A 27,757-nucleotide genomic window follows, 5' to 3' on the forward strand; every position below is an offset into this window, starting at 1 on the left:
ATATAATAATAATATTAAAATATAATATTTTAAATTCTTAAATAAAATACAAAATTCTCATCTCACCCTCCAAATCTACTCTTATGTAAACAACAAAGAGCCGAGCGAGGGAACTTTATATATTTTTCTTTTTCATAATAGTCATGGATGACTGGATGTCACGGTCACTTCAAAGATCGTTTCATATGAGTACTGCAGCCCGAGTTGGTCCGGCCAAATCACTTTATTTATTTATTTATTTATTTTTAATATATCTTTTTTATATTTTTTAAAATTTTCATCATATTATTAAAAAAATATATTTTTAATCACTAAAAAAAATTATGAAAACCGTATTGGACCAACTCTCGGTAATTTTATCATTTTGCTTTATATATACCATAGCTATATATCTAAAGAGAAATTTTATTTACAGTCCTCATTTGAAGATTATATGTATAAACTTTTTATTAAATAAAAAAAAATCATTTTAAGAGAGATATTTTTATAATTTTAAAAAATTTTAAACATAAAATTATCTAGACTTACATTATAGTCTCTAAATAGAAACTATACATAACATTACTCATGTCCAAAATATAAGTCAGATGGACGATTGTTGCATCTTTCTCTGGTATAACTTACTCAACTGCTTTTTTTTTTTTTTTTCTCTATAAATTCTCAAAATTAAATAAAATACCTCTATTCAAGTTATTTCACTATCATTTATAAAATAATGAAATACTCATAGTGTTCAAACATAACCTTAATTAATATCATCGATGTTTATGATTTGCAAGATTCTGCTCATGCATAACACGTGTGATATCATTTCCATATCAATTGTGTCGTTTATACGGGTGAGTGAACATATTAAAAGGGAAAGGTTATGGCTATATGCCTCTTAATTTCATCGTCACAATAAATATATACTAGAAATATTTAGATTAAAAAAAAAATTATAAGAATCAGTTTATAAATGCCCAAGTCCTTTAGATCAATCGGCATCATCTTGATTTTTCAAATCCCCCATTCCACATAAAATTAAAAAATAAAAATTTATAATATAACGTATCATTAAATCATATCAATTTATAAATAATTTTTTTTATTAAATTGATATATTTAATGATATATTATATTATAAATTTTTTTTATTTTTATGTAAATTTAATATCTCACAAAAATCACGTCAATTTATACATTTACTATTATAACTCTTTTTACAAACTTGACACATTTGAATTCCATTATTAGACAATTATTGTACACCCGTGGGCCAAGTTTTCTTGTATTTCCTTTTTTATTCTATTTACAGTTCAATTTATCACCCAAAAAAATATTTTAGGTATAAGAGATTGAAACTAATTCCATAATTCAGAATTCCTTTTATAAGTAATATATACATACAACTTTTTTTGTTCTTTTTGCTGCTATTTTTGAATTGGGAAATGATGCATCTACTGAGGATGCATCCGGACAAAAGCTACCGATTCTATTTTTTTTAATTAATTATTAAAGAAGTATTTTTAAATGAATTTATGTATTTTTTTAAAATGTTTAAAGAAACTTAAAAAAATGTTCAAAAAAAATAAAGAAGTGCATTTTGCACTTCTCGGTATAAATCTTTGGGTCCACTCTTGGTAGTCCTAGCACGACTCTTTTGAATTTTAGATGGAGGGAAGTTATGTTAAATTTGCAATTCTAATAAAAAAATGTAATATTTTTATGAAAGTTAAAGTTGCGTTTTAATGTTAAATTGAGTTGAATTGAATTGAGATAAGATGATTAAATATTGTTAGAATATTATTTTTTAATATTATTATTATTTTAAAATTTGAAAAAATTAAATTGTTTATTATATTTTGTGTTGAAATTTAAAAAATTGTAATGATGAGTTGAAATGAGTTGAGAGAAGTTTAATATTCAAACGAAGCCGTTATTATATATTCTAGTTGAGTTGGAAAATAGTTATATCAATGTTATTTTATTATTATTACTATATATATATTAGAAAGAAAATGTGAACGGTTGGGATCATCTCAAAACAATGCAATGGCTAGTATGTGCGTGCAGAATACAAATGCAGGCATCTAATTCTTGTTGACAAGTTAGGACATAAATTCCATGTTCTATTCGTTGCGCCCACAGCCTTATCCGTGGCTCTTGCATTGATTCAAAAAGTTCAGGAAGAGAAGAAAAGAAAGTGAGTATATTTAAGCAAAAGACATTCGACAGGGAAATATATATTTACAACACTTTTTAATAATTCTATTTATAAATCTATTTTAAATATTTACAAATTACATTACAAAAATGTCACTCGTTTAAAATATATATTTGTTTTCAAATTTTTTTTTTCATTAGCTACAATTCACTACCCTACTTTTATGAAAAATACCCGACATGTTAGTAAAAAAAAAATCGTCAAGTGTGGGGTGAATAGTGATTGATATACATATATATATATATAAGTACTCCTGATCTTTTTTTTCAAAAAAAAAAGAATCTTTTTTATGATATCACTTGTTTAAAATATGATTGCATAAAGTATTGTGAAAAAAAATTTTATGTTTATCATTTTGTAAGATATAGACCTAAACCCAAAAGAAGTGAAATTACCTTCCAACGAATATCTCTAGAAAGCTTGTTCATTCTTGGGATGAACAATCATATTTCTTAAGCAATCCTATTATTTGTCTTGAATTTCATTACAATAATATTCTCGATTTTGTTTTTATCAAATACGAAATTGGAAGATAAATGGGAGCAAGAAATCCAAAATTTCCATAAATTATATTTAAGTGTTTATTATTATTATTATTGATAAGTAAATATTTTTTTAAAAACTCGTTTCAAATAATAGATAGATATATAATCAAATATATATATTTTTTATAAATTAAATTCGGTTATGTTGATAGTATATATATTTAAATTTGAGTTATTTTCGATACAGATTTCGTTTGTTATATGCCTCGTTCAGTCGTTTGTATTTATAATTTTTTTAACTTATCTCATTTTATCTTGTTTTATCTAATCATTATAATTTTTTAAATTTATTGTATAAAATAAAATAAATAATTTAATTTTTTTAAATTTTAAAATAAAAATATTATAAAAAAATATATTTTATTATTATTTTATTTAATTTTTAACTTTAATTTAATTTTATCTGTAAAAACAAGTAGGCTCGATGTACAAAGTTTATACGACTTTTTTTAAACAAATAAAATCTACCGTCTAAGGGTGAATTTTGTTCGCACGGACCTCTTTTTTTTCTCCTCAAACAAGTAGACATACGCAGACGTTTGTTTTGGCTGCCTCCCTCGATTTGATTATTAAGCACAACGACGTCGTTGCAACAAGCCGCCTTGTTAAAATCAGGTGGAATATTCCGAATAAAATTCCGCCTGCCATGTAGAATCTTATCCTGTTGGTCACAAGTCTCAAAGCTGTGTTTGGTTGTTGAGTTTAATGTATTTTAAATTATTTATTGATATGATTTATTATTTTTTTAAAATTAAAAAATATATATTTCAATTTATTTACAGTATATTTCAATAAGACTTATAAAATATTATTATTCACAAATTAACTCATATCATCTACATCAGCTAAGCATCAAAACACAACCTTATATTTATATATAAAAAAAAAAAAACCACAACCTTATAGTCTTTCGTTCGGCATTCTTTTTTGTATAATAATACACTTACATTTCCTATACTATTGATTTATTATTCAGCTTTTTTTTTGTTCGTTTTGTTATTTGAATTTGAAATAAAAATTTCAAAAAATAGTCTTCTTATATAATCTAGAAAAAATAAATTTAACCAATCAACATAATAAAATAATTTAATTAAAAATATATTTAATTTTATAAAAATTGACTCAAAAGTAAAAGAATATCAAATTTTATAAAATTGAATTTATTTTGAATTAAATTACATGATTAGTGATTACGTTAATTGATTGAATTTATTTTTTGTTAGATTATTTAAGAATATCATATTCTGAAATTTTTAATCCAATTCAAAGAGTAAAAAAAAAATTATTAAATAATAAAATAATAATAAATGAGGTGGAGAGTATCGTTTCCCTTTTTTTAGGCGTAGAGGGAAGAGAACATCAAGGTGAAAATCAAATAAATAAGTTTTTCAACGGCTAAGGTTTCGGACTTCATACTCCCGATATACACTGAATTATGCCTCATTTATTTTTTTTCGCAAATAATGCTTGCAAGTCAGAAACTTTCCTTGGCTCGATCGTTATCGATGATTTTCTAATTTGTCTTAAATTATTAATTATTATTCAGTTAAATTGTTCAAATTCTCTCACATTAATATTAAAGTTAAATAATACACTTTCAATTATTTAACTAAAGCCAGTGCTCTTGTTCTAATTAGAGCGAGATCTTGATAGTTATCAAATGAAAAGTATTTTAGTTATAAAATAATTTTTAAAAAATAAATTTATAAACTGACGTTATATGATGTGGTACGTCGGATTATAAAATTATTTTTATCATAAAATAGAATAAATGTATTATATGAAAATACATCAATTTGTGAGTTTAATTTTATAAAATATATTTATGTTTGTAACACCTATCTTATCAAAATATTCCCGATATTTATAAAAACAATTTTATATATTATATTTTCATCTTAGTTTTATTCTACTATGATGTAGTAGGATTCTCTATTAACTTTTAAAGTTTTATTTAAAAATAAAATGCAAATTAATCGAAATGTAATAAAAAAATGTCATATTTTATGTAGTGAAACGAGACTATTATGCAACATTACACGTTTCATAATGCGATCTTCACTTTTCAATCATTGTTTTCAAATTCATTAATTTGAGATTCTCGACTTAAATTCTTATTATAGATAGATCCAGGTGTTGAATATGAAGCATAGTCTACTCAATTCACGTTTTAAATAACTTACACTTACAAGTTACGAGTCTTTTTTTTTTTTTTTTCCATTCTAATTTGATATCCGATTGAGTTGGAATTTAAAATATATTAAGATTTAAAATATATTAAGAAAGAACAATTTTGTATTATTCCCTTATATATATATATATTGTTGACACTGAATGGATGTTAGTTTTATTTTTGGAAAATGTTAGTATGCTGCCTGCGTTTACTCCCTCATTTTAACTAACCATGTATTTATTTTTTTTAAAAATTTTTTTTACTTAATAATAAAGAAAATAATTTGTAATGTATTGATATATTTTTTTTATTTTTTTTAAAATATTAAAAAATGTAAAAAATAAAAGAAGATAAAAATAAAAAAAATAATTTTGTGCTCCCTGGCATGTCTAGCGGTTAAAGTTGGGCGGCACGCTAATATGACTCTTTATTTGTATATTAAATCAATATTTAAACTTAATATATTTATGTGTTATTCTTTATTAGTTTATTTTTAATACATTTCTTATTCATATTCTAACTTAGTTTCATAAGGATTCATGGATCAAAATCAATTTAAGTTCTTATTTGAATATGACGAGCTAAAGTGAGAGCAAAACAGACATATTCAGTAGTACCGCAATATTTTGATTAATATTAAATGAGTAATAAATATTGTTGGGTCTATTTTGAATGTCTATTTCTTCTCATTTGAGATTTTTAAATTGAGTAATGTTACGTATAGTCGTGAAATACATAAGTACTATATAATCTTTTTGAAAAAGAGTGAGATATACTATTAAAAAAATAATTTTCTTTTTATGTAGATCTCGCATCTAATTTTTTTTTTTTTTTGCGTAGCATTTGTACGTTTCACGATTACAAATATAATTTCCTTTTTAAAATTAATCGACGATCATTTTCTATGATTCGTGATTAATTCGTTAAGTTTTTGAAAATTTTAAAAGATTTGAGAATTTACTTCTCAAAAATTTTAAAACAGAAATGATATTTGAAGTCACGAAATGTGCAAGTGTCAGATAATTTTTTTTAAAAAAAATAAGTAAATATGAGATTTATATAAAAAAAAAATTAATTTTTTTAATAATAGCTAAATTCTTTTTAAAAATATTATACGATACTTACGTATACTGCGACTTATTTGTATCATTACTCAATTTAAAAAAATCTAGAGGAAATCTTCTATTAATTAGGTACTCTTTTGGAGGTTCTTCGAAGGGAAAAGTAATCTATCTAAAATGGAGCGACGGATCCATCTAAATCCGCACAGCTCAATATGTATCCAAACCGGGGATATTATAGTCATTTACAAAAGCTACAGCTACAGAGTCAGCTGTTCAGCTTGAGACGGCGCCGTCTGGTCACGTACCGACACCGCTTCTTGTCTCATTCACTTTGTACCGTTCTTTTTGCAACATCATTTACATCACCCTGACAAAATTCTTTAAATTCAACGTCATTTCCGATCATTACTCCGTCTCCGATCACGAAAATCTACAGCACTTTTCCAAACCTCACCGAAACGCCCTTGACCGAGTTTTGACCTTTTCTACTACCGACTCATCCCGAGTGAGTTCGCGGACCTCCGACGGCCGATTCTCCAAACTGACCTTAGTTGTCTGCAGCGATTACGATTTAACGAACCCTAGCCGTTTTTACATCTCTCTAATGTGATCAAGTTTGATTAGGTCAAAGCCGGAGAGTACAAATGGATCGGGCCGTGATAGCAGTCGGGCCGGGTACAGACATGCCGATTATGCACGATAGCGATCGATACGATTTAGTCCGAGATATCGGGTCTGGTAGTTTCGGGGTCGCCAGGCTGATGAGAGACAAGCAAACCAAGGAGCTCGTCGCCGTCAAGTACATCGAGCGGGGAGATAAGGTCAGTTTCGGATATTCATAAATTAGTGTTTTACTTCATTTTCTATTTGAACTTCTATTTATGAAAATTAGGTCGTTGGTCTGTACTTCGTAATCATAATTCGGCGATTGACATAATTGGTATACTTTCTTTAATTTGGTGTATTTATGGTGGGTTTAGTCGTGTACGTTCGCCAAATCACCTTGTACCTGATAATATAACCCAACACCTCTCTAAAAAAAATTGTGGGGGTGGGCTCCAACTCTGATTTGGAATTCAGAGCTCTGATCTCGTTTTTGGACCCCAAAATTAGCTCACTTCAGCTCCGCTCGCCAAGCTCGTTGGAGGAGTAGAGTTGCAGTTGGGAAAAACTGAACAACAGAAATAATGATGACGATTCAGCAATCAAAGAAGCATTATTTCCCCCAAGCAGAATGAAGATGAAAACATAAACAATCTTTAAATGGAGCATTAAGATGACAATGAACAACAGAAATGAAGATGACAGAATTACATTCACCAAACAGATCTTGAACTCCACATCGCAAATTTAAAGAAAAAATGAAGTTCTTCTAATCAAAATTCAATAAATGAAGATGACAATTCACCTTTGATCCGAATTGTATAACATGCACCTTTCAAGATCCAAGTAATCCAAGGACATCTTGGTTTTTCTTGTTGACTGCTTGAATGAAGCTCCGATTGTACCTGAAGTAGGAGGGAATCTATTAATCGAAGAAGGCCCCTCCAAGAAGCTCCGATTGTAACTGAAACTAGAGGGAATCAATTAATCCAGGTTAAACAGTCTTTCTTTTTGTTATTGATCCTAAGAATAGGTTTGGAAGGAGGGAGGGGATAGGAGAAGGGGGATGGTGATTATCTTTTCTATCCTGTGTGGATGTGTTTTTTAGGAAGGTGAGAAGATATGAGGGGAGACTGAGGGGATAGGTTTGGAAGATATGGCGAAAGTGGCTAATTGCAAAATTTTGAGATCTCAGGTATAAATGTTGCGAGTTGGAAAAACTGAGGTGGTTTTTTGCAAACCAGCAAAAGCTGAGGTATTGAATTTTCAACTAACCGAATTTGGCCATCAAGGCTGTATTGACTTCCTTTTTCTGGATTGCTCTTATTAGGAGGCTTCAGTGTTGGATCCTTTGGACAGCTCTCGTGGCTCTTTACTGTGGAATATTTGTTTTCTTGAGCTTCTCAGGACTGGGAAATTTGTGCTGTTTCCAACTTTTTCAACAGCATTGGTAGTGTTGTTGTGAACAAGATGCTTTGGATGCATTATGGGATTAAGAAGTTCACTGTTTGATCTTTGTACAAGGTTTTTTCATGTCAGAACCATATTCCTTTACCTTGGAAGTGCATATGGATGAGTAAGGTGCCTTCCAAAGTTGCTCTTTTTTTGCTTAGATTGCCTCTCTTGGGAAAATCTTGCTATGGACAGCTTGAGGAAGCAGGGGCTTGTTGTTACGGATTGGTGCTCTACGTGTAAAAGAAATGGTTAACTTGTAGATCATTTGTTACTTCACTATGGGGTTGTAAGGGTATGAGATGAAATTTTTAGCAGGACTAGACTTGCATGGGTGATGCCTAGGAGGTTGTGGATCTTTTTGCTTATTGAAGAGGCTTTCAAGGCAACCTCCTGATGGCTGGTGCTTGGAGAATGATTCCTTTATGTCTCATGTGGTGCATTTGACTTGAAATGAATGGACAGTTGGGAGCGCTCCTTGGATGAGCTTAGAAATTCCTTTTTCCACACATTATTTCTTTCGGCATCTGCTATTATTCAATGGAGCCAGCTTCCATGAATTTCTTTTATCAATTTCTAACTCCTTACCAGTAACTAGGTGTTCTCTTTTAACTTATAAAAAAAACTAGGTGTTCTCTTTTGTGTACTTCTTTTTGTACTTTGGCTACACTTATTTATTTGATTCGATAAAACTTTATTTTACCTATAAATAAATATAATTTGGAAGCATATAACTTTGTTCTTGTGAATTTGCATCATCCTCTCATAACTAACAAATTTTGGAAGCTTGAAGGTCTCATCACATATGAATTGCATCGCCCCTTATTCCCGTGGACTTTTTTTTTGTATTGATAAAAATATTATTTATACCCGGTATTTTAGTGATAGTAGACATATAAAACGATAGTCCACTGACAAGTTCTTTATATTATATTTTAGTGAGGCTATGATAAAATAGAAAATTCAGAAATCACTAACTTCATCTTATCTGAGTTCAGCACAGCGAACTGACCAAAAAAGTCCAATACATAAAATAGAAATGAAGAAAATCCTTGACGCTAAACTGATTATTAATAGGGTTCTTTACTTGACATAAAAAATATACATCAGTTCAACATATAAGTCTGAGTCTGCTATAAAAAAATAACTTGAAAATAGAGACATGACTAACTCCATTTGCTTGATGATATTGCAAGAAAAACAGATTCTTGGTGATGGGTTTCTCAGTTTTTTATTTATTGAAATTACCAAGATGTCCCTGTATCGTAACACAAAGATCTACCAATTCACTTAACAAATTGGTTAGTCGTCAACCATGCAATTATTTAATAATAAAGCAATAACATAAAGTAAATAAATTGCATAACATCAAGATTGGTAATGAAGGGAAACCCTTTAAAGAACTCTTTAAAATTAAAACCCTACAGGGCAGCCAAATTCAGAAAAGTCAATTTTATTATTTGAAAATCAATTACAAGCAAGTTTTAATTACAAAACCTTTGTTAATTGATATTCTTACTTGACCAGACAAACGTGTCTCTACTGTAGTAGCAGCTAGAACCTCTGAAGATCTTCAAATATTGGCTTTTCTCCTGGGACTCTAGTGGTTGAATCACGATCACTCAATCTCAATCTTGGATCAACGATTACACTCTTTGAGAGACAATATGAAAATTCTCTCAGGAATTTCCTCACCAAAATATGTACTGGAAAATGTTCTAAAAAATATTCAGAACTGAATCTCTACAGATCCTAACCAATAGGATCCCTTAAATAAACAATCTAAAAGTAGTTTGAATTGCAGTAGGACTCTGCTGACGGAGCGACTCTGTCGGGAGTGACTCTTCTGATGGGATGCTGACACCTGACACTAAATCTTCTCAGCAATTGCAGTTTGCCATTCAAATTCTTCTTTGGATAATTACAAACCCCTTGGAACTCGATTTTCACACTCTTTGACTTATCTAAAACACTTCCTAATAACTTCTAGATAAACTCAAAATAGTTATAGATAAAGTGTAAGTATTTTACATTCATCCAAATTATAAAACCAAAAATAAGATGGAAGTCTATCATCTTAGTCACCTAGGCTCTAGCCAAACTTTTTTATCTACATTTATAACATTGTAAACATCTTTAGAACATTTTAAAAGATTACATGTAGTATTTCTAATTATCCATCTTAAACTATTATACTTGTAGAAAAAACTTTTATTTTTAAAAGTAAGAAGTAAGCTTCATTGATATGGATGAAAAATAGGCATAGCCCATGTACACATGGAGTATACAGAAGAAAACACCTAAATACATTCTAAAAGCGCTAAATTAAAGATAAAAAATCATGCACATTGTTTCCATTAAGAACAATGGCTGAAAACCATAGGAGTTTAGTGTGTAGAAAAAAACTCTGAAGCTCCGCCATTGTTCGCTCCCTATCTTCAAAGCACCGTGCATTCCTTTTCGACCAAATACACCACATACTGCACAATGGTATCATCTTCCATGCTGCTGCCACCTGGGGGCAACCTTGGATACCCTTCCAGCAAGCAAGCAGGTCAGCCATCTTAAACGTTTTCAGTGCATTAAGCGGGTTTATTTACTAATAGTCGAATCAAGGGATCCCTCTCCTATCTCTCCTTCCCTTATCCTCTCCTCTTGTTCCCTTCCTAATTCCTGAATATAGTGTTGAAGAAGTGGTTGGGGGATATAAGTAGAGAGGGTTTAATTTGAACTTTTTCCATTTTCTTAATTTAATATTTATGGAAAGATACATCGATTGTGAGATGATAAATTTTATGAACTCTCGTTCTCATTGTAGGACTATTTGTTTCGGATAGATTTCAATAGGACTTTTTTTTTTTGGTTTCAGATAGATGAAAATGTTCGAAGAGAAATCATTAATCACAGGTCTCTGAGGCATCCCAACATTGTTCAGTTTAAAGAGGTTAGCTTAGTTTTTACACTTTTGAGCTTAATTGGCTGGCAAAAGATATGACAGCTTAATCACTTTTGTACATACAAATTGATATAGGTGATTTTAACCCCAACTCATCTGGCAATTGTTATGGAATATGCATCTGGTGGAGAGCTTTTTGATCGAATATGCAGTGCAGGACGTTTTAGTGAGGATGAGGTGCATTATACAATATTTTTCTAATTCCATTTCTTTAGGCAAATGAAGTTCTTTTGATCACTGATTTATTATTATTTTGTGCTGCAGGCACGCTTTTTCTTTCAACAACTTATATCTGGAGTTAGCTACTGCCATGCAATGGTATTGGAACTTCTTCTTCTTCTTCTTTTCTTTTTTTTTTTTGGTTTTTTTTTTTGTTTTTGTTTTTTGTTTTTTTTCTGCATGGAAACTTGATGGTGAAGATACTTAATATTCTGTTTCTTGATGAAGCAAGTATGTCACCGGGACTTGACACTGGAAAACACTCTGTTGGATGGAAGCCCAGCTCCTCGGTTGAAGATATGTGATTTTGGGTATTCCAAGGTAATGGTTGTACTTTTCTTTTTAAGGATTGAGTTGAGAGTTTTGTTTTGTGGGGGGAGGCTTCCTTATAGATGCTCTACCTATTTTCAGATAGGCTCTTGTTTCTCATGAAAAAACATCATTATTAGAATCAGATGATTTTGATGAAGTTTAAGTCAATAAGTTTTTATATATCTTTTCATTACAAGTAAATACATAACGTTAACAGATACACCCACATTATTTCTGATTCCAAACTCACTTCTGAAGCATTCAAATATGGATATGTAATACAAAATATTTAGACACTTTCTTTATTTTGAGATCTTTGAACCTGTTAATGACATGCATTTCACACTGGTTCTGATTATGGGTGCTTTTATCAGTCTTCTGTGCTTCATTCACAACCAAAGTCAACTGTGGGAACTCCTGCTTACATTGCTCCGGAAGTACTGCTAAGGAAAGAGTATGATGGCAAGGTAAATTGGGTCTAATTTAATTAGTTGCTTTCTTCCTTGAATGCATTAGCTTAGCGAATTCTTGTTTTTCCCAAAGTTTGGAATTGGAGCTTAAAGTGGATTAGATACATTATGTTTACTTAGAAAAACTATTCCCGTTGCTGTTTAGAAAAACTATTCCCGTTGCTGTTTACTCGAAGCCTCCTTGAAAAACTCTCTGTTGCTGTTCTTTTTCCCAGTGTATGCTATTTGGATTCTACTTAAGTTGAAAAACATGTAGTTACTCTGTTTAATTTCTTTTTCATATTGCAATGCGATCCTCAAATTAAAGAGCTTCTGTTTTGACATTGGTATTGCATAAAATATCAGATTGCCGATGTATGGTCATGTGGGGTGACCTTATACGTGATGCTGGTGGGAGCATATCCTTTTGAGGATCCTGATAAACCAAAGGATTTCTGCAAGACTATCCAAGTATATCAGTTGGCCTAGTTATTAATTCATGTCTTTCTACGACTTGAGGTATATTCCTATATGCATAACATGTTTTTATTGTTTCCATGCAGAGAGTTCTAAGTCTCCAGTATTCCATTCCAGACTCTGTTCAAATATCTCTAGAGTGTCGCAACCTCATCTCAAGAATTTTTGTTTCAGATCCTGTAGCGGTTAGTGATTTATTGTTTCCCAGAATGCTATTTTTGTTTTCCTACAAGTGCATTGGTATTTCCTGTTCTAAGAAACAGCTTGAGAAATGTGGTTATACATTTTTCCTTACTCTGCTTGGGTGCCTATAAATGTCAGAAATTTCAAAATGTGGTTATACATTTTTCCATTCCTATATGGAACACGCTTTTGTTGATAGATTTCTGTTCTAGACCCGTACATGATTATTTGTCTCTTGTTTTTTCGACTTCCTTTTTCTCGGCCTTGCTAATTGCTTGATTGTATACACTCTTCAAATTACCGTGCAGAAAGCCAAAACTGACAATTTGACTCTAGAATCATTTATGAACATCCAATTTCAGAAGGAAACTTTGTTCCCTCCTCCCCAACCCCAACCCCAAAAGTGGTGGTGTCTTTTAACACATTGTCTGTTCGTGTAATTGAACTTTTGGTGTTTGAATCCTAGTGGCAAGTAGTACCCATTCTTGATGAAACCTGAAATTTTTATGAAAACGGAATTGGAGTTCAGTCACCTTTTAGGTTTATTTTAGCATGTTTTTTCTTTTTGTGTTTTTTGAGCAGGTGCTAGCTTTAAAATGTATAAGTAGGAATGTTTTTGCCCACTTACTATCAACTTAAGCTTTTGGACATGCCGGATTTTCTCATTGTAATTAGAAAATATCACCATCTGGGTTCGGTGTTATAGAAAGTTGAATGCTACTTGTTGGTTTGGGACATTGTTAAGAGTAAAAAAGTATGGATTTAACTTGCACATTAAGGCTGATGCTTATGACAACCTAAATGCAACAGAGGATCACCATTACTGAAATCAAGAACCATGAGTGGTTTTTGAAGAATCTCCCCGCAGACTTGATGGATGAAAGGACGATGGGCAACCAATTTCAAGAAGCCGACCAACCGATGCAGAGCATTGATGTGATCATGCATTTAATTGCTGAAGCAACCGTACCTGCAGTTGGGACTCGTAACCTCGACCAGTATTTGATAGACAACCCGGATCTGGATGATGACATGGTTTATCTGGGGTCTGACTCGGGGTCCGACTCTGAGCTTGATATCGACAGCAGTGGGGAGATAGTCTACGCACTGTGAACTCAAGTGCTGTGAGCTTGGTAGAGACAGCACGCACTTGGAGTCCGATTCCTCGGTCCGCAACATAGTGTTAGTACTCAGTAGTGCTAGGAAATTAATGTCCCTTGAAGTACATAATATTATTGGACTGGATGATGTTGTAAAATCTAATCCTCCTCTCCTACCCGTTGAACTCTTGTTTGTTTCTTATTTTCACATTATGCTTTATATTTTTCGTTGTGTTTTGGCTTTGAGTAGATGAATGTAGTTCCCGCACAATTTCCATTCGGATTTGGCTGTTTGGGTATTTTCATTTCTTGTATAATTACTCACGAGGGAAAAAGGCTCACCTTGAGCCTTGCAATGATCCTCCTGATCTGGGTGCCTTTTCTCGTGCTCTGGTTCTCTCCCCTGCAATTGGGACAAATAAAATCAGAGGAAGAAATTTCCAGATTTGTTGCTGACTTAATAATATATTCCCTTATTTTATTTTATTTTTTTTACACAAAAGTATAAAAACTTGGAATGCTTTGATACGAACTTTTTTGTGTCATGAATTACGTAAAAATATGATCCCTTTCTGTCCTTTCTATAGATAATCAAGAAATACAACTTTGATCAAGTTGGTAATAAATCAATCAAGTGAGATACAACACCGATAAAGGTGAAGTATATGTGCACCTCTCTAATATTTATCTTCGATTATTTGTCGAAGAGATCTATATCTGTAGGGGAGGTTTAAATGGTGAGTTGAGATGAGATAAAAATTGAATAAAATATTATATATTATTTTTGTTTTGAGATTTGAAAAAGTAGAATTATTTATTGTATTTTACATAGAAATTTAAAAAAATTATAAGGATTAGATGAAATCCAAACAAGGCCTAAATTAAGCACATGACTTGCTACTAATTCCATATCATAGGTTTCGTACTGCTCAAAATCCAATAATCGATAGCCGCATCTGCTCACACAATCTCATCTCATCTAATTCATTCTTATTTTCTTAAAAAACGTCACTCAAATATAAACACTTTTAAACTAATCATTACAACTTTTTTAAACTTTCAAACAAAATAAAAAAAATAATTCAAAATTTTCAAATTTAAAAACAAATATAATATTAAAACATTATATTCTAACAATATTTTAACTTTATAATATTTTTATTCAATTTTTTCTCTCATTTTTCAAAGCTCCATATCATAACTCAAACATTTCTCAGATTTTTCATCTCATCTCATTTTCTAAGCATCATCTAAATCACATTCAGATTTCTTTTCTAAAACTAAAATTCATATATAAATGAAAAATTTCTATTCCTAAAAGACGACATATGGATACAAAGATGTGACATGAAATTATCAAAATTCCATTCTCAGGTATCACTAAAAAATAAAATACTTTTTAAATTTGAATTTTTAATTTTTTTATCTAATTATTATTTAAACATAAAAATCAATACAACTTTTACAAATTTCAAAACAAAACATAAAAATCAATACAATTTTACAAACTTCAATACAAAATTAATATTAAAAAATTATATTCAAATAATTTCTTTTAATTTTATAATATTTTTATTTAATTTTTTTCTTCTTATTTCTCAATACCTAACAAAATATTTTTCACAAACTATTTTATTATTATTTACTAAATACTGAACTACTTCGAGCAAATAGAACCTATAAATCTTCAGTTTCTTTGTCATCATTTTCATAGAGGTAGTCTTACGGTATCCTCGATTCGGGTGCTGTCAATACCAATGCTTTGAATACCGTACCGGACGCCGTATCGGTCAAGGCACTGGAACGAAATATTTCAGTATCAGTACCGTTTCGAGATAGCGTTTCGGGATAACGTTTCAGGATAGTCGATATATAAATAAATATATATAAAAATTATATTTCAAAATAATAGTCTATATATAAATAAATTATATATAAATACATATATATATAAATTATAAATAGTCTAGTCTGAATTGGGGGTTAAAAAATATGCTTGTAGTTTGAAAAAATGAAAAAAAAAAAAAAACACAGGCCGAAATATCGGCCGGTACGAAACGGGTATAGTACCTGTACCGGCCGGACTGCCGGTATGGTACAAAATTTAAAACACTGGTCAATACAAGTAGGAGCACCACCTCATCAGCAGCTGCCATTATCTTCACCTCCAGGGGACACAGGTTCATCCCCTTCTTCGCCATGACCACCCATCTCGTTAACTTTCACTCTGTCGTCAATTTCCTTCACCAATTTCAAAGTCTCCGACGTATCACTCATAATCCGTGCCCATGTCTCTCTGAAAGAACACGAGAAGGCCCTTGTCCAGCTTCAAGAGTTTTTCCGCATAAACGAATCTCACGCCTGTTTCCACCACTTGAGATTCGAGCATTTCTACGAGCTCCTTTCCCCCATTCACTATCTTCCTCAACTCAAGGAGAAAAACTTTGAAATCTTGATTTTAACACGATGAAACAATGAATAGCAATTCTGGTTATAAACAACATTATATGCATGTGTAACACTTGCAAGATTTTTTTTTTCATCTTAAATATTGTTATTGTTATATTTTCAGACCTCTCACAAATAAGTAATCAATCAAATTAACGTAACTGGTTGTAATATGTAATTAATATTGAATAACAAACAACCAAAATACCTAGAAAATATATGATTAACGTGATCGATTTAGTTTTCTATTTTAAAAACCTTAGAAACCCGAAATCACAGTATATACTTATGGAAGATCAAAATAAAAGCAAGAATAATAAAAGAAATGCGAAGTCAACACAATAAATTACGTGGTTTGATTCTAATAGTCTACCTCCATGGCAGGAACAGTCTATGAGTTTTTATTATTGAAGAATGCATCAAAATTTGAGTTTACAATCACTTACAACTGTTGATCACTGCACAAAATATGTATTGGCTTCCTCGTGTTATCCTCTAACAAACCCATACTATAAAACACATTTGATCATCTCCTCAAGCTCCAATTTGATCTTGGTAAGACTAGGGTTTGAAAACCCATTCTGTTTCTCTCCCAGGATTGCAGCTTCAATTTGGTAAAGTGACTTGCGCTCTCGATGATTCACGAAAGCCACTTGCCTTATATACAAATACATATTTACAAGTTTGCCATCAATCAAATATTACAAAAGTGCCATTAACCTATTTACAAAAGTGTCATTACTGAAATATAAATATAATGAAAACGGCAATGTCGAGCTCCATAAACGGCATCTTCATATACACTCATTCACTTTTAAAAACTTGACACATCTTCAATAGTCATGTTAATGTTATATCTTAAGGTATTGCTTGGATGTTAATAGTTGAGAAGATTTTTATGAACAATAAAAAAAATAAAGTTGAGTTGAAAGTTTTATAAGTTTTTGTGAAAACGTAGATCCCGATTTAAAATAATATATTTTGAATGATATTTATGAAAGTGTAGGCCCCCATTTTAAATTAACGTGTTGTTAATATGTTGAGATCGAAAGTTTTGTATGTTTGGAAAGAAGTTGAGAAGCTAACAATCAAGACAAAACATTATCATGTTATAGCTGAAAATGTCTCTAATCGAAACATACATAGAATGCTTTCATATAGTTCTATGAAAAACTATTGCCACGGTTGCTCTAATATTATAATTCTAGTTAACTATGTTCTGACTTTCCTTCATTGTCGGCAATACCAAAACAAAAAATTGGATTGCCTTTTTTTTATTTGCCTCAAACCACAATCACAAATCATCTCATTTCAATATGCAAACACCATTCAAATATAAATATTTTTTAATTTTAAATTTTTCATATAATAATTATAATTTTTCTAAATTTTTAAATAAAATACAAAAAGCAATTCAACTTTTTAAAATTTCAAAATAAAAATAATATTAAATTTTTTTATTATAACAATATTTTAATTTTATAATATTTTTATTCAATTTTTTCTTACTCATTTATTAGAATTCCATAAAATATCTTAACTCAAATTATTTTATTACTATTAATAAATTATTTCACTATTATTTACAGATTTCTCATCTCATGTAACCAAACGAGACATTTCCACCGTTTAGACGGGATGCTAACCCGGGGTTTCTTCAAATCTTCGCTAGCAAGTAACATGGCTCATATCCAATTTGTTATATCTATTACTCACCTTTTTAAATTATTATTTTCTACAATATACCCTATAAGGAGTTCAGTTTTAGGACGCATACCCCCTCATATAATTATAATTTATATCAATGCAACAATGACTTAAAAAGGAATTGCATACAACATGATATGTACGATGTAAATCTCAAACTTGTCGTTTGTTTTTTTCGGTGTAGTAATACACTTTCAGCTTCAGGGGGGCTCATGTTTATGAAACAATGCACTCTCAGATGAACAGGAAAAGGAAACAAAGAACGAAGTTAATATTATACTCAAGTACACTTTTTTTTAATTAATTATATATTTTATTTATTTTTTTAACCCAAATTTTATTACAAATCCTCATTTATGACATAGAAAAATCGTGATAACAATCCAGAGTTATATATAAACCAAACCCAGATATCAAAAGAAATAAAGATCCAAAACTATTTTGTACAAATCCAATAAAAATTCTATCTTGACCGGATATTAGATAAGCCCCAATCTAACAATCCCCAATAAAATCCAAAGAAACCCCCCATAACCTTCTTTTGCCAAAAAATCTGCGACCATATTCTCTTCTCGAAAGACATAACGAACCTGAGCATTATGCGAGTAGATGAGCTCCTAAGCTTCCTTCCAAAACTCCCATAAATACCAAAATCTGCAAACTCCCGACAAGAACCATCCAACACAACACCTGAATCCGATTCCACTAAAATATTACTCAAACCCAATTGCCGTCACAACTTCAATCCATCTACAAGTGCTCTACAGTATCCCAGACGAAACGATTCTCAGAGAAGAAAATTCAAGTTGATATCTTTTTCAGGCACCTTTATCTCTAGATTGGTAAGAAATTCCTTCTTGATAGGCTCCCAAAACTTGGCCTTGATAATTTCGTCACATGTCACAAGCTCCAGCTCCTCAAGATCCATAATTGATGGTGGCAACGGCCTATTGTGCAATCTCAAGCACCCTTTCATGTGAAACTCTTTCAAATTACGCAACTCGCCAATTTGTACGGGCAACTTGATAATGCTTAGGCAGTCGGATATGTCAAGAAGGTATAAGTTATGGAGGCTTCTGATTGATTGTGGCAACTCCGACAAAGCAGTACATGACCGGAGCATTAGCACTTCCAATTTCACCAGCTTTCCAATCCCTTCTGGCAGTGCAGACAACTTGTGACAGTTGCTGACGCTGAATTTTTGGAGGGTGACAATATCACAGAGCCCAACAGGCAATTCCACCAGATCATTGCAATAGTCAATGTTTATCTCCGTTAAATTTGGCATCGCATCTGAAGTCTGGATACTGCAATTCTCGAAAGCCTGACCAATATGACACATAAACAGGGATATTTTCTTCAAACTCTTCAATTCTACTGGGGTTTTGCAAAGGGAGGGAATCGAAACCTTCTCCAATCTGATTCTCTTCAGATTGGGTACAGACCCAAGTAGCTGAAAATTACCTAATTCAGCTGAGGAGAATCCATAATTTGTGACAATTAGAACCTTCAGTCCATCCATTTTGGCCACAAACTCGGGTAAGGTGTAGTTCTTTGTCCGAAAATTCAAAACTAGAACCTCGACTTTAAGCGGTAGTATTTCACTCCACATTGATAAGAACTTCTCATCTGACAAAAAAGAAAAAAAGATGGTGTGACTAGGTGCTAAATACTATTATTTAGGACATAATTTGTGTGTATGTGTGTGACAGTTCCTCTTGAGAATGACGAACCAATTACCAGTTGAGATAGAAAGGGATTGGGCGCTGAGTTGTAATTGCTGCCCCTGTTCTACCCACCACTTGGGAAGATTGTTTTCAGTAATGTCTTCAATCAGTCTTTCTCTCTGTTCTATTGGCTTCTGCCTACTCTGACGGATAGCTAGCTCTCTAAGAACATCATGTTGTAGAACGAAGTCTTCACTGCAGTAGCGACCAACCTCGCTTGCATCTTTTCTGGTAATTATGAAAATAAATGCTTGAAGTTCTTCAGTTTTCACAAAAGAAAATATAACTTCCTTGATCATCCAGTGAAATGAAAGACTAATCAAAGTGATAAAAGAAGTGGCACTATGAATTTGTGATTAAAGATAATCAAACTCAAGTTGTCAAACATCTATTACACAAACTGCATAAAGGTAAAGAGAATAGTGGAAAATCCCCATTAGTTCCAGTTGGTAAAACTTTCCCTTTATTCTTATATCTTTCAGGGAGATGCATAGGCTAGTATGAAAAAAGTAATTTGGCTATAAAAACGTGAAGATATCGGCCTTGAAAGAATATTGAGTTACAAAGAAAAAGCCAGATCATACCTTATGGCCAAAAGACTAACCAGATTCCGGATGGCGATGTCATCTAGTGTTTTGATGGCACGGACATCTGGACCTAGATCGTATAATTCTGACCACATATCAATCAGGGCTGCAACGGGGATCTTTTGGTCCTCAGGAAACAATCCAAGGTCCATGAAACATTTCTGGATGATGATCTCATTGTCTTTGAAATCTAAGCTTTGCCCGAGACAATCAAACAAACGTTCCTCTTCAGAATCGACAATAGGATCACTAGACCATTTCGTCTCTCTACTGAGCCAGACTGAAGCAGACCGCCCTCGGAGTGATCTCCCGACCACTTCAAGTGCCAGTGGGAACCCCCCACAGCTTGTCACAATCTGCAATCCAAGGCCACTAAACAAATCAGTTCTTGTTTGAAGGTTGAGGACGTAACGCATATTGGCGCAATGTCCTAGCTATCCAAGCAAGCTTAAATGTACCTTTTTGATAACTTTCTCTGGAATTTGAGAACTGTTCTCTATCAAGTTTGCTGAGTGTAAAAAAAGTTTCATTGCATCTTCAGGACTTAATTTTTTCAATTCGTAGGTAAAGTCAAATCTTTTAAAAGCAGTTCTCGAAGTCAATAGAATCTTGCAATTTGACATCTTTGAAATCTTAATAAACTTCTCAAGAAGGGATTCTGATCCAGACCAGGCATCATCCAGGATCAACAGTACATGATCATTAATCTGATTCAGCAGTTGCTCTAGCTGGTCGATTGCATCTTCATCACTTACAAACTCAGGCACTTGATTCATGGCCTTATGACGGAATAGTTTTTCTACAATAACCTGCAGGTTTGGATTCCTTGAAATGGGGACAAAACAAATGTCCTTATATATGCCTGTATATACAAATAAGATGCAGTTACAAAGCTATCATCGAAAACCCTCGGTTTGTGAACTCATTTTTGTAAAATATTTCTGTAGACTAAACATCTCTCAATTATGCATAACATGAAGATAGGAACGGAACTCCAAAACCCAATCCCAGAAAAAGATCAGTTAAGAAGATCAAATTAAAAGAGAAATCTTCTGAGACAAATGCCACCAATCATGTAATGAATGAACCCAAATTAGCAAGGGCAGTGAGACAGATCATTGGTTTATGTGTCAAATTTCACAGAAATGAAAAAGATTTGAGGAAGGAAGATACCTTTAATTTGCTTATCGTGATGTAGCATTTTCACCAAAGTGCTCTTCCCGCATCCTGGGGGACCAGTCAACACAAGCATATTCAGCTCCTCCTTGAGCAGATGCATTTTCAACTCCTTCAAAGGCAACTCGAACCCAACGATGAAGTCCTCTTGGTGTCCAGGAACCGTGCAGGAGGACCAACCACGATTGATTTTCATCCCCAACAAAATCTGCAACACATTTCTCCAATTCATTGCTTGCGCCTCAAGCTGAAAGAACCTAATGAGGTCCTTTTCCAACTTGCAAAGTTCGTTCGCGTACATGAATCTCGAGATGAATTTCCACCGCGGGAGCTTCGAGTACTCCTTAACTTGAGAAGCGCCTTTCTTCATCTTTTCAATCAAGCCTCTCGGAATTTCCTCTTCTGGGCGATCCAATTCTCTATTTGCCCTTTGTATGTCTTTGATCAAAGGCTCTAATAAATCTAGCGTGAATTTGAGGCGATCGAGAATAGCATCGAACTCAAGGTTTTTGATCACCACATCCTTCACTGTCTCATACAATTCCGAAAATACTCTTCCAAAAGGAGCACCCAAGACCATATTTTCCATTTCTTTCCTTCGCTACAAACCCAAAGCTCCAATAATACGCGAAACTAATAGGAAGAAAAGATTTTGTATCAAATATCTAAGAAACAAAAGTGAACAAAAACTCGACTAGTCCAAAAGCTCGGAGGAATCCGAGTATCAACCCATTGACTTCGTCCGCTGGGTGACTTGTAGGAGGTGAGAAGGGCCCTCACTCTGTCCCATACAGCGTACTACTACTATCAGACTATCAGTCCTACGTACGCACCGATGCGCGAGACTTGCTCGCGACTGTATTTAGCGTTATTCATGTATAAAATTAAAGAAATATTTTTTAATTGCTGACTTGATATATTAAGAAAAATATTTTATTTAAAGAGATTATATAAAATAAATTATATATAAACTATTTCAATCTGTGAATTAACAACTCTCGTATATTAAATTCCCTTCACTTAAAAGATCTAAAATCAAGATAAACATTGCGATCGGTTGGTTTCCTCGTCCTGAAGAAATCATATTTTTTTCACAAACGTGGTCATCCGGCATCCTCGATCCGTCGCTACAAGCATGGACACGAGATCAAGATCATCCTTCCGGCTCAGCAGTAGCTGCAATATCTTCTTCATGATCTCCATGGAAGGCGGATCCTTCCCCTTCGCCATGATCAATAGTACTCCTCTCGGTAGGATTCACTCTCTCACGAATTTCAATCACCAACTTCATAGTCTCCGACAAATCCCTCATAATCCGAGCCATGATGTCCCTCTGAAAGAACACCAGAAGTTCCTTGTCCAGGTTCCGGAGTTTGTCCGCGTAAGCGAATCTGATGCTCTGTTTCCACCACTTGAGCTTCGAGCACTCATTTACAAGCTTCTCTCCCTTCTTCACCAACTCGACCAATCCCTTTATTTCTCCTCCCGGGGAACGAGCTAACTCTTCATGTGACTGTCGAATATCTTCGACCAATACCTCTAGTCTAGACAGCGTAGATTTGAGGCTTTCCAAATAGGATTGGAACTGAATGGTTCTTTTTGTTACATGCGTAATTACTTTACACGAACCATTAAATATCTCTCCCAACGCTGCTCCCGCAGCGGCATCTCCAACTTTCATGGCTTCGTTTCGCCAAATAACAGAAGATATATTCCAGTCCTGTTCAGGAAAAGAAAACGAACAATTAATCCTCGATTACTTCCCCAAAAAAATGAAAGGAACCAAGATTTTGTATCCGATATGGTTCCTAGAACAATCGAAAACAAGAGTAAACTATATAAGTCCGATACTCGAAACATGCCGGCAAGGCCGGCTCAATAGCTTGTTGGGCATAAGGCGAAAACTTTTAAGGCATATTTTTTTATTTTTTATTTATATTTATAAAATAAAATTCTATAAAATTATTTTAACTTTAGTTTTTATATTATATTTTTATTTAAATTTTTTTTTATCGTTTTGCAAAAAAAAAAATTACTAATTAAGACTTTATACCACATTTTCAATTGATAGCTCATTTAATCTTTATTGGGAAATTACTAATTTAGAGAGAATTTTATTAAATTTGGTTTTACAGACTTGCTTTAGATTCTTAGAAGTAATTATAATCATTATTTTAAATAAACAATGTAAGTATATGGGAAACAAATTGGACTCCAAAAATCTTTAATTTTATGAATACTCGAAAAGCAGATTTTGCTATTTATAAACTAATAATGATAAAAAGTGAGTATACCTTCAAAAAGAGAGTATGTGAAATAATTCTAATGTAAAAATAGGATGAGAATTTGGATGACTTATGTCTCACTAGCAATACTAGAAATCAAAAGATCAGATGGACAGGAGTAAAAGCTTTGTCATCATAAAGTAAACTCAAGCATAATAGAATTTTTTAAAAAAGAAATCCCAATATCAAGATATGTAGTTAGAAACATAATCATAAAGGGCATGGTTGTGAGCCAAAAGATTAAAAAAAAAATTAAAAAAAAAAATCATAAAACAAGAAAAGTTCAATAAAAGTCGAGTTTTGAAAAAAAAGAGAGAAATTGTTAAATCAATTAGAGAGATGACCAATTACATAAGATTTATTTGTTACTTTTTATGGTTTTGTTATTGAGTTAATCAATTTTTTCTAATTAAGATTTATATTTTCTTTTGAAAGATTCTACATGGGATTTTATTTTTCTATTTTCTCTCATTTTCATTTCGAGTATAAGCTAGTTGAAGTCTAGATAAACAAGAATATTGGACGCTTAAATATATTTTCTTCGTGGAAAAGATTTAGAGGTGAAGAATTGTATCTAATATTCTTGAAACCTAGGAATAGAAAGACGTAGTACTATACTTGACTATGCCAAGATCAGCTGATTGAAACCAATTTATGCTGCACTTGCCTCTTGGATCTCGGAAAGGAATTAAGGGTAACGGTAAAAGAATAAATATAAGTAGAAATTATTATTAAAAATATTTATTTTATATATATGATGTGATATCATCTAGACTATATATTTTTTTAAATAAATATTAAGAATAATTAACTAAAAATAATTATACAGTAAGTATAAAATATGTAATGTTATAAAAACTTCTCTCTAATATTAAAAAACTAGATGAGTGATCGACTAATCATGCCGTTCTAAGCTGTTTGGAATGGATTTAAATATAAAGTGATCGAACGTTTTTCTATGCAATTGGGAATGGAGGTAGATCTCATGCCATGCGAGGGGTGACGTTTCCCAAGTTCTTAAACTTTACCGCTTAAAAAGCTAGCCGACCACCAATGCTTGAGCGATGTCTGAGTACTCTTTTGCATTAATGTCCCTAAATAAAAGTTTTGGATCGTCTGACAACTAATTAAGGACCACCCTTTGTGCAGTCCGATCGATATTTTGAATCTAGTGATCTTTAAGTGCAGTTGATCTTGATTTGACCCGCCCGGCCCCATCCAACTGAATAAGAACATGAAGTACTAACGTATCTTGAAGGCTTTTTTAATCTTTAACAACTCTTAATTTATTTTAATTTATTATTATAATTTTTTTAAATTTTAACATAAAATTTAATAAATAATTTAATTTTTTTAAATTTTAAAATAATAATAATATTAAAAAATAATATTTTAATAATATTTTATCATCTCAACTCAATTCAATTCAATTTAACTCATTTTAACATTTAAATACACTTTAAAAATTCTCGATTTATCACTTAAGACTTTAATTGTTTACGATGGAGATAATAATCCATAGCTAGCTAGCTAGCCTGGCGTGTGTGTATATATATATATTTCATGATAATAAATACTACTGATCCATGATTTGATCGACATGTCAAAATAAATGCGATAATATAATTATCTAAGCCATAATATAAATGAAATTTAAAGCACATCTAGAAGTATATATTAAATTTATTTTATTAAAATATTTCTCATATAATTAAGTACCTAACAGTCATAATAATATATATATATATATATATATCTATCTATTACTGTTATATAAGTGACTATGAAACGGTATGAAACAAAATTTCTTGTTTTCCGTTTACTTTCCGTCAAATCCCTATTAAATTAGTACTGCAGCTTTGGCCTTTCCCTAGAAACCAGACCCTATCTCTTGGTCCCAGATTTTATTTCCTGGTCCTTACGGCTCAAAAGCTCAGTCCCAGATCTTTGTTTCTTTTCGTTTTAGATCTATTTTCTCTCTTAGCACCATCTTTCTCTTTCATTTCTGTGTATCCTCGCATGTTGCTGCTGGTGCTGGGGCTGAGCTTTTGAGCCGCAAGGACCAGGAAACCTACATGAGATGGTGCTCATGCAATGGTGTCGTGCGTTGCTGTGCGCTGGTCCAATGGTGCGGTGCGAAGGTCTTGTGCCGTGCGATGGTGCGATTTGTGCTGTGTGATGTCGTGCGAAGGTGCATCTGTGCCGTGTGAAGGTGTGATTTGTGCCATGAAGGTGTGAGGATGCCGTGCGTTCATGCTCGTGCGATGGGTGGTTATTTTTGTCCGACGGGTGCTCGTATGGCCTTTGTTCGTGCGATGGGTGGGCGAAGCCGGGGCTGGGTGAGAGGGACAGTGGAAGAGGCTATTTTCGAAGCCTAGGTGGAGGTTGCCGAAGCTCGCACGGAGGATGGGCGGCGGAAGAAGATTGGGTGACGGAGGAAGAGTTTCGCACAGAGGATGGGCGGCCGAAGCTCGCATGGAGGATGGGTGGCGGAAGAAGATTGAGCGACGGAGGAAGAGTTTCGCACAGAGGATGGGCGGCCGAAGCTCGACGGTGCCATGTTAATCGCCACCGTCGATTTCCATCTCGGCTAACCCCATCACAGCCCAATTCGGACCATTGTCGTATCGTCGTTCCTACTTCAATCAACCCACATTTACGGTAATCTTTCCACTCCCCTGCGATTGATTTCTTGTAGAAGAGTGTTTTGATATGGGCATGCTTATAAAGAGAAAAATTCTGATGGAAAATGATTTCTCTATTTGTTGGAATTAAATTTTGCTTAAACTATGTATTCACATTCATTGCCAGGGGAAAATGTTCTTAATTTTCTATTTAAGGATAATCGTCTATGAACTAATTGCTCGTCTAAGTGGCACCCAGTGTATAAGGTATTCATTTATTGTTAGTGGGATTTTAAAATGAACATAAAAGAAACTTTTTTTGTCTATGCATATTCTATCCCAATTTCTTGGGTAGTGCATTCTACTCCACTGGATGTCCAATTTGAGCTTTTTAACTAGATGGCAAAGGCATCACATTTGATACCTTGGGTTTATTTGATGTCTGAATCTTTTTCTTTAGCTTTCTAATGTTAGTGTCATCTTTTGCTTCAATTCCTCTTTGGTATTTTCCCCCCAGTTCATGTTGCTTTTGTGTGAATAGTGATTGTCGTTTTTAATGTTTTTTCGTATTCTTTTGCCATGTTAATCTTTTCTCGTAGTTAATAACCTTTTTGGTAAGTGTTTGTTCACCTGAAAATTTTATTGTTGAGGCAGATTTCAGATTTTGAGAGATATCACACCGCAGAATGATAAAAAACGAGACAAGGCTTCGTTCTTGTTGGAGGTATGCCTAATGACGATGTTCTTTTTTAATGATTTGGACATTAGTTCTAATGACTCATAATTGATAATTTTTCATATTTATTTGCAGGTTATCGAGTACATTCATTTTTTACAGGATAAATTAAATATGTACGAAGGACAATACCATGGGTGGAGTCCAGAGCCAAAAAAATTGATACCATGGGTAAGATACTGATGGTAGACATCTGTATCTCTGTTTTTTTTCACTTTAACCTGTTAATTGTTTTGGACTATTATTTGCTTTTACATGGCATGCTTAGTTTGTCTTCAGTTTGGAGCTTTGTGTTTTTGGGCTCTATGAATATAAGTTAAATGGGTTGATCGCAGCAGCCTGTACAACATGGTTATGTGTATCATAGATATATTGAAGATTATGCTTGCTTGACCAGTGCCAAGCACATGTTTTCAACATGGTCCTTTGTCTGTAGAGGTTGCAACAGAAAATTAGATAGTGTGCTCCTTTGGTACATGAAAATGACCAGGGAGGCCACTAGGCTGATGTTTTGTTTCACACTGGGCTATGTTTGAATAAGTAACTCGGAAAAGTTTGAAATTTAGCCTTTTCCTGCACCCAAGTACATGGACTTTGGAGGGCAGATGGACCCTAACTCTAGACACAACCCTGCCATTGAAACATGCTGGTATACCAAAGTCCATGTAAGGTAGGATTGTTTCTTGTGACTGGGAAATAAATGTTCAGGTTTGGTATATGTGACTTTC

At 32.7% G+C, this 27,757-nt stretch overlaps 3 protein-coding genes and 2 long non-coding RNA genes across 6 annotated transcripts; 2 read left to right on the plus strand and 3 right to left on the minus strand.

Annotated features, from left to right (window-relative positions):
• Positions 1-6,257: 6,257 nt before the first annotated feature.
• LOC121249077 (serine/threonine-protein kinase SRK2I-like) lies at positions 6,258-14,018 on the plus strand. The gene is made up of 9 exons (XM_041147738.1): positions 6,258-6,809; positions 10,913-10,987; positions 11,075-11,176; positions 11,264-11,317; positions 11,447-11,539; positions 11,905-11,997; positions 12,346-12,450; positions 12,543-12,641; positions 13,450-14,018. Exons 1-9 carry the CDS (start codon positions 6,633-6,635, stop codon positions 13,750-13,752), a joined length of 1,101 nt encoding a protein of 366 aa, XP_041003672.1. The 5' UTR covers positions 6,258-6,632; the 3' UTR covers positions 13,753-14,018.
• On the plus strand, positions 7,425-9,324 carry LOC121249092. Of its 2 annotated transcripts, none has more exons than XR_005937591.1 (2): positions 7,425-8,167; positions 8,359-9,324. It is a non-coding gene; the product is annotated as an uncharacterized LOC121249092 (long non-coding RNA). The 2 variants fall into 2 exon arrangements; XR_005937589.1 differs by having other exon boundaries at positions 8,362-9,324.
• Positions 9,717-23,281, minus strand: LOC121249085. Its single transcript, XM_041147747.1, has 2 exons — positions 22,630-23,281; positions 9,717-9,748 (listed from the first exon to the last, which is right to left on the minus strand). Exons 1-2 carry the CDS (start codon positions 23,063-23,065, stop codon positions 9,735-9,737), a joined length of 450 nt encoding a protein of 149 aa, XP_041003681.1. The 5' UTR covers positions 23,066-23,281; the 3' UTR covers positions 9,717-9,734.
• On the minus strand, positions 10,253-10,557 carry LOC121249100. Its single transcript, XR_005937592.1, has 2 exons — positions 10,422-10,557; positions 10,253-10,354 (listed from the first exon to the last, which is right to left on the minus strand). It is a non-coding gene; the product is annotated as an uncharacterized LOC121249100 (long non-coding RNA).
• Positions 18,390-22,157, minus strand: LOC121249065 (probable disease resistance protein At5g66900). Its single transcript, XM_041147726.1, has 5 exons — positions 21,382-22,157; positions 20,667-21,070; positions 20,206-20,564; positions 19,635-19,849; positions 18,390-19,523 (listed from the first exon to the last, which is right to left on the minus strand). The coding sequence occupies exons 1-5, from the start codon at positions 21,971-21,973 to the stop codon at positions 18,682-18,684; spliced, it is 2,412 nt and encodes an 803-aa protein (XP_041003660.1). The 5' UTR covers positions 21,974-22,157; the 3' UTR covers positions 18,390-18,681.
• Positions 23,282-27,757: the final 4,476 nt, after the last annotated feature.

This window comes from Juglans microcarpa x Juglans regia, chromosome 1D (genome assembly GCF_004785595.1).
Source record: "Juglans microcarpa x Juglans regia isolate MS1-56 chromosome 1D, Jm3101_v1.0, whole genome shotgun sequence".
Classification (NCBI taxonomy): domain Eukaryota; kingdom Viridiplantae; phylum Streptophyta; class Magnoliopsida; order Fagales; family Juglandaceae; genus Juglans; species Juglans microcarpa x Juglans regia.

Bases quoted from the DNA above. Each gene is read 5' to 3' on its own strand.
- LOC121249077 (XM_041147738.1), top strand. From the start codon at position 6,633: ATGGATCGGGCCGTGATAGCAGTCGGGCCGGGTACAGACATGCCGATT. The intron at 11,540-11,904 runs GTAATGGTTGTA...TGCTTTTATCAG, and splicing joins GTGATTTTGGGTATTCCAAG to TCTTCTGTGCTTCATTCACA. The intron at 12,642-13,449 runs GTTAGTGATTTA...TAAATGCAACAG, and splicing joins TTGTTTCAGATCCTGTAGCG to AGGATCACCATTACTGAAAT.
- LOC121249065 (XM_041147726.1), bottom strand. From the start codon at position 21,973: ATGGAAAATATGGTCTTGGGTGCTCCTTTTGGAAGAGTATTTTCGGAA. The intron at 19,850-20,205 runs GTATGATCTGGC...CATAATTACCAG, and splicing joins GTTAGTCTTTTGGCCATAAG to AAAAGATGCAAGCGAGGTTG. The intron at 19,524-19,634 runs GTAATTGGTTCG...CTTTTTTGTCAG, and splicing joins ATCCCTTTCTATCTCAACTG to ATGAGAAGTTCTTATCAATG.
- LOC121249085 (XM_041147747.1), bottom strand. From the start codon at position 23,065: ATGAAAGTTGGAGATGCCGCTGCGGGAGCAGCGTTGGGAGAGATATTT.